The sequence below is a fragment of the Triticum urartu genome, unplaced genomic scaffold, assembly GCF_003073215.2.
Source record: "Triticum urartu cultivar G1812 unplaced genomic scaffold, Tu2.1 TuUngrouped_contig_6724, whole genome shotgun sequence".
NCBI lineage: Eukaryota > Viridiplantae > Streptophyta > Magnoliopsida > Poales > Poaceae > Triticum > Triticum urartu.
In genome coordinates this window covers 5736-12836 of record NW_024117508.1, presented here as the reverse complement: position 1 = coordinate 12836, position 7101 = coordinate 5736, and the positions used below count along the sequence as shown (strand labels likewise).

At 51.7% G+C, this 7101-nt stretch overlaps 1 protein-coding gene across 1 annotated transcript; it reads left to right on the top strand.

The window, feature by feature from the left end:
- The first annotated feature begins 3009 nt into the window (after positions 1 to 3009).
- Positions 3010 to 5104, top strand: LOC125531016 (peroxidase 2-like). Its single transcript, XM_048695417.1, has 4 exons — positions 3010 to 3141; positions 3504 to 3586; positions 4470 to 4578; positions 4681 to 5104. The coding sequence occupies exons 1-4, from the start codon at positions 3010 to 3012 to the stop codon at positions 4852 to 4854; spliced, it is 498 nt and encodes a 165-aa protein (XP_048551374.1). The 3' UTR covers positions 4855 to 5104.
- Positions 5105 to 7101: the final 1997 nt, after the last annotated feature.

The window sequence follows — 7101 nt, the reverse complement described above, 5'->3', positions numbered from 1 at the left end:
TGGAGTTGGATAGTTGAAGGAACCACAGGCGCGGTCGACCGTGTGGGGTGCCCGCTCGGCAAGGGTGCAGCGAACGTCATAGCGGCCCTGCCCGCATCTTCAGCCTGACAGACGGGAGACGTTGCAATTGGTTCCTGCCGAGCCACCCTGCAAGTTGTTACCTTCTTGCTCTTCCTAGGCTTAGGAGCCACATCTTCGTCGTCGTCCGGAAGGTCAATGATGTTGGGTGGAGCTGCAAGACAGAACATTCGACCCCAAGTGAACCACTCGACCCTAAAAGGATCAAGAATCGAAATCGCAAGAGTTCATACCTGGGTTAGAGGTCACCGCAACCTCCATTTCCTCATCCCGGTACTGGTATGAAGAGGTCCCTGGCGTAGCAGCACTGCAAAGGCCCGCATTCAATCGGTTACATCCAGTTAATTGAATCCACATAAAGGACAAGTCAGATGGTTACCCGGAGATAGTAGGACCGGTCACTTTGATCCGAGGCAAAGCTTTGGGCGGTTTGGAAGAGATGGCTTTCGACACTTTCGGCGCTGGAAGCAGCGCGGCCTTGGATTGCTTTGGACGCTTCTCAGTCGGCATCGGGGAAGATGTCCTGGGGCGCTTCGAGGATTGCCCGATCGGCGTAGCCACCAAGTCCGGAGCGCGTGCTGGGTCATGAGTGTGCTTGGACCTCCTCTCCCTGCGAGGAGGCGAGTCGACTTCTTCCTCATCGGTCGAGTCATCGCTCTCCTCGTCTTCCTCGACTTCTGAATGCTCCTCGCCGCTCTCGCCCACACTCCCTTCTTCTTCAGCACCGGGGTCCTGCACTCGTTGGGCATCGAGTACATTTCGATGAGGGCCTGAAAGGATAACAATCAAAAGACATTCAGTCAACCACAAACGGGACATCACGTGGTGAATCGGAAAGATACTTGATAAAACAGAAATATACCTGCTCCAGCTGGCGCGAGTTGTCGAATGGAATCACCCTCCTGGATCCCCGAGGGTTGTCTTTGTTGCCAGTGATTCCCCTCAACCAGTTCTCCAAGATATCCTCGCTGACCTCCTCCGGGTGGATCCGAGTGGTATCTTCGAGCCCAGAGTACATCCACATCGGATGGTCGCGCGCCTGAAGAGGTTGGATGCGTCGACCGAGAAAGACCTCCAGCAGATCCATCCTGGTCACTCCGTCGCGGACAAGCTGGATGACCCGTTCGACCAGCTCCTTGACCTGCGCCTTTTCTTCTGAAACTACCTTCAGGGGAGCAGGCTTCTCCACTCGAGCCAAGAAGAAAGGAGGAAGTCCAGTCGACTGGCCAGGGGTTGGCTGATCCTTGCAGTAAAACCAAGTCGACTGCCAGCCCCGGGCCGAGTCAGGAAGGATCATCGCTGTGAAAGTACTCTTTCTCCTCATCTGGATCCCCAGACCACCGCACATCTGGATCACCCACGTCCTCTCGTCACTCGACTTGGCCTTTTTGACCGACTGGGAATGGCAAGTGAAGATGTGTTTGAAAAGCCCCCAGTGCGGTCGACAGCCCAAGAAGTTTTCACACATGGACACGAAAGTGGCCAGATAGACTATGGTGTTCGGAGTGAAATGGTGGAGCTGAGCCCCAAAGAAGTTCAAAAAACCCCGGAAGAAAGGGTGGGGAGGCAGCGAGAATCCGTGATCTACGTGGGTTGCTAAGAGGACACACTCACCCTCTCTAGGTTGCGGCTCAGTTTTGTCCCCCGGGAGCTGAGCCGACTTGTGGGGGATCAATCCCCCCTCCACCAGGTCATTGAGGTCGTCCTGCGTGATTGCTGAGCGGATCCAGTCGCCCTGGATCCAGCCCGCCGGCAGGCCGGACCTTGACGAGGATCCGCCCCGGCTGGTCCGCTTGCCCTTCGCCTTCGCGTTCGCCTTCTTCGCGCGTTCTAGCACCGCCGTCTTATCCTTCCCCATGGTGGCAGATCGAGCTCGAGCGGAGGTCCGGCGACGAGGCGGAAGCGAGAGTGGCGGAGAGATCGGGAGAAAGAGAAGAGAGAATGGTGGCGTGCGGAGCAGAGGCCTGGCCCGAGACCTTTTATAAGACCTTCTGCCGAGTGGCTGACTAGTGGACCCAAGCTATCTAAACAAATCCCGCAACATCGTGCGTAGTACATGGAGAAAAAGGTGGCGCGGGGATCGAGGAGACTTACGTAATCCGTCCCGATGACCTCATTTCCTCCCGTCTGGCGCGCTTCCCAATATTCGAATCCCGCGAGATCCGCAGAGAGCGGAACAACCTGTCAGACTGAAGGCAAACACCCTCTACATCATCATTTGGAATTCAACCATGAAAGTTCACTCGACAACAACCAAGAATGGACCAAGGCGACTGAGAAAGGAGTCGACGTCGTCTCCTCAACTCATTGTTTCAGGACAAGGCATATTCATAGCACAAAGAGTGGGTCGGAAGTGTTCTCAACCCCTTCCTCATTCGAACCCTGATCCATTCGGGGGCTAATGATGAAGCTATGTACCTAGGGTAGGGTCATGGACCTGTCCAGCATACCCTCCCCGAGGACATCTTTACAAAGAATCAGAAGCAGTCGAAGAGAAAATATCATCCACTCAACCATGAAGATGTGCTCACTCGACTTCCTTGAAGACACTCGACCACCTTGAAGACACTCAACCACCAGAAGACGAGAAGCTCTCCACTCTGCAACGGTCGCGACTTGAACCATATCATTATGGGCATTTATAACACTTTATTGTAGACGTTACCAGTAACGCCCCACCTTTATGAACATTGAACCCTGTGTAACGGAGGGGAGCTGGGGTCCTGGCGCACTCTATATAAGCCACCCCCTCCTCTGGGACAAGGTTTCGCACTTTTGTAAACACGCACACACGTATAATCCAGTCGACCGCCTCAGGGCACCGAGACGTAGGGCTGTTACTTCCTCCGAGAAGGGCCTGAACTCGTAAAACTCGTGTGTACAACTACTCCATAGCTAAGATCTTGCCTCCTCATACCTACCCCCATTCTAATGTCAGTCTTAGATCCACGACACCTGCTTCTTGGCCTGGCCGCGGCGGCGTCGGCACAGCTGTCGGTAACATTCTATGATGCATCCTGCCCGAGCGCATTGGCGACGATCAAGAGCGGCGTGACGGCGGCGGTGAGCAAGGAGCCCCGCATGGGCCCTCCCTGCTGAGGCTTCACTTCCACGACTACTTTGTCCAAGCAAGTCACCTCTCCCCTCGCTCATGATGCGTCAATGCGTGCACCTGATATTGCACCTTCTGCCCGTAACCCTAGCTATTTAGTGATTCAGAATCTTATCTCTTGCAGATGTTACGTGAGTTGCACACTTGCATGTATACTAGTAGTAATTACTTCTGCATAGTAACATGTTCAAACCAGTACATGACTTGTAGCACCGTCTAGGTTGCAGCTGGATGGGATCCATACTGGTGTGAATGTGACGTGCATCTATTTTGTAACATCCATACTGATGGTATCATGTTGATTAGATTACAGGGATGCAACGCGTCGGTGCTGCTTGCCGACACCGCCAACTTCACTGGTGAGCAGACCGTGTTCCCCAAGGTCAACTCCATCAGGTCTCATTTGATAGGGGAGGTTTTGCAGCCCCGGAGTGAAGGGGGGTCTGAGGAAATTTGGTTAATCCCTCTCTTTCACCCAATCCTCTCAATTCCCCACTAATCCCTCCTCCCTCATAAACCCCTCTATTTGGTTAAACCTCCTACAACAGCAGCAGCAAAGCAAGCGTCCAGTTTCATGAGTGCCTTGAGGCCTCGTTTGATAGGGGAGGTTTTACAGCCCCGGGGTGGAGGGGGACCTGAGAGGATTTGGTTAATCCCTCTCTTCCACTCAATCCCCTCAATTCCCCACTAATTCCTCCCCCTCATAAACCCCTCTATTAGGTTAAACCTCCTACAACAGAAGCAGCATAGCAAGCGTTCAGTTCCCTGGGTGCCTTGGGGGGTTTTCTGTACCACATGGATTGAGGGGGATTCGTGGGGATCGGAGAGGATTGGCCTGCTCAATCCCTACGTGCCAAATGGGCTGACAAGGATTTCTGGGGATTTTGAACCCTGCGAGGATATTCCCCTCCAAACCTCCCCAAACCTCCTCCACCAAACAAGGTCTGAGGGGTTTTCTGTACCACATGGATTGAGGGGGATTCGTGGGGATCGGAGAGGATTGGCCTGCCCAATCCCTACGTGCCAAATGGGCTGACAAGGATTTCTGGGGATTTTGAACCCTGCGAGGATATTCCCCTCCAAACCTCCTCCACCAAACAAGGTCTGAGGGGTTTTCTGTACCACATGGATTGAGGGGGATTCGTGGGGAATGGAGAGGATTGGTTTTCTCAATCCCTACATGTCAAATGGGCTGACAAGAATTTCTGAGGATTTTGAACCCTGCGAAGATATTCCCCTCCAAACCTCCCCAAACCTCCTCCACCAAACAAGGCCTCAGGGGACTCGACGTCATCGACAGGATCAAGGCGCATGTCGAGGCCGTCTGTGCACAGACCGTCTCTTGTGCCGACATCCTCGCCGTCGCTGCCCGAGACTCCATCGTCGCCGTACGAAATACTCCTATATGCTAGCCTAGCCGGCCGGTTGAGACACTCCTGGTTAAACTTTAGATGGATGCCCGAATTCTAAGTATTGATTTCATTTCGCAGCTAGGAGGGCCTTCATATACGGTTCCGTTGGGGAGAAGGGACTCCACCAGCGTGAGCCTCTCGAAGGCAAACAGGGACCTCCCTCCGCCAACCTCCGACCTCACTGATCTCGTCGGCAACTTCTCCAGGAAAGGGCTCAGTGTAACCGACATGGTTGCACTGTCAGGTAATTAATCGCTGCAATCATTACACCGAATAATTCGTGAGCTGTACTGATTTGCTTCACGTTTCAATTTCTTGCATGAAGACACTGAGTTTATTATTAGTACAGGAGTATTATTTTCGGGATAAATAGAAACGTTGCTTTTTTTCTTTTCTTGCGGGAGAAAAGGATGTGTACTCCAGATGGAAAGACATGCCACATGCTCCATCAGATACTCCCAAACATGTCTAGTCTTAGTCTAGTCAATGTTTGGCACGTAGCCTCTTTGTTCAGTAGAAAACTCACATGCATGCTGTAACAACCCTACAAAGATCATTTCAGAAAACAGAATGGAAAAAGAACCTACAAAGGTCAACAAGTAGCTTGATGGTTACACCGACAAGGCGACAAGTGACGAGGGACCAGCCGAGGGACAGCTACATCAGATGAATATGGGAAAGTGAAGGATGAACGTTCGCCTTCCTATCTTATGCTATATGGAGCGAATGTTCCCTGGCCTCTCATGTTGGGCAAGCGCAACGAAGTAGAAGAGTAAGAAAAGATAAAGAAGATAAAAAGGACACACCGAAGGTGAAAGCTAACTCGTGAATTCCGGAGACTACACGCGAGGGCAACAAATACATCGGGGGAGGGGCAGGGGCTTGAAAGGGGCTTACTCATGGCCTGGCGTTTAAGAGCATCTCCAGCCGTTGGCCCCTCAGGAGGCGTTAAAAATCACCTCCCGGGGACGCACCGGTGCAAACCGCGTGCTAGGGGCGTGATGCCCCCCAGTCGCGGCGCCTACGTTTTGCATCATCGGTCACGGGGTGAAGCACGCACGCCAGAGGAACAATGAAGGAAATACGTTAATGTTGTACATATGAGCAAATTACTACAAGATCTAATCCAAATAAACAGAAGATAAATCATGACTACAATAGCAGAGATTAAACTAATCATGCGAACTAGCATAGTAGATGAACATACCACATCTAGGGCACACACTAGAAACATGAATTCTACCACGATCTCGAACAGGAAGGATAGAATCGCATACGGTGGAGTGGGAGCAACACCGTCGGCGTTGACGTTGTCGCCTGTGTCGTCAAGGATGAGGTTGCCGAGGTCGGGGAAGAAGTCATCGTTCGCAAAGTCGTCGCTGCCAGCAGTCGCGCGAGAGCGCTCCCCAAAAACATGATCGCCCCTCTCCCTTACAGGATCACAAGAGGCGGGGTTCCGGAGGCCTACTGTCCCTTCTCCCGGTGCACGGCGAAAGGAGGGATGGATAAGACTTGCTTGGTGGCGCAATGATCTGGAACGGTGATGCGAAATCATACAAAGCGGCGGCGGCTAGGGTAGACGTCTGTCTGACTATGTAGTGCGGGCCGGGTAGGTCGTGTGAGTAAATCCCACGGCCGAGTCACGATCCAAAAGAATAGGAAACGGTTCAGTAATTAACGCGTCCATTAATTATTAATTAGTGGCTCATTAATTTTCCCGAGCAGCAAAAATATAGACAATGTGCATAGCTCTGTTCTCGGCTTGGCTCAATCCCGCGGCGCGTCAGGACGAGGCGAGGCGAGGCGTGGCATGGCGAGGCGAGCGAGAAGGAGGAGCGCGCGTGTAGGTCTCCTCTTCTCATGCTCATACAAGTGGTGGAAGAGCTCACCTTATAAAGAGGTGCAAGTCTCTCTCAACTTCCTTGGTGGGACTAAACTCTAGTCTCACTCACTCCACTCACATATGTGCATGAATGGGTCAAGAGAATTTCAGAATTTTAGTTGGGCTTTGGCCCAAAGGCCTACTAGCAAAATTCCAACAATCTCCCACAAAGTCTCATTGGCATATCTCATCATTCAGTTCCAAAACATTGTTTATATACCGGTTCTTAGTGGAGACTGTGAGGTTGAACTTTCACTTCGAGTTTTATGCTACACTAGATCACAACTTGAATAGTGGACTATGCCTTGAACTACAAGTTTTCTGCGAAACTAGTTTCACACAAATTCTTGACCGATATTGGGCTGCTGTAAGGCTTCTGCGCGGGTGGAGCATATACGTCGTACTCCAGGGCCTTTCATGAATTTATTAGAGAACACCCAATTCTCACAGACTGCGACGTTAACAGGCAAATTCATATAGGTGTGTTTCTCAAGGGATGCTCTGCAGGACAACATCTCTGCTTACCTGAATTAGCCACTTGGAACACATTAAGATAAGTATCAACCAGCCATGCAGATCAGGAGAGTATTGCATCTTCATGGAGTGGGATAATTAAT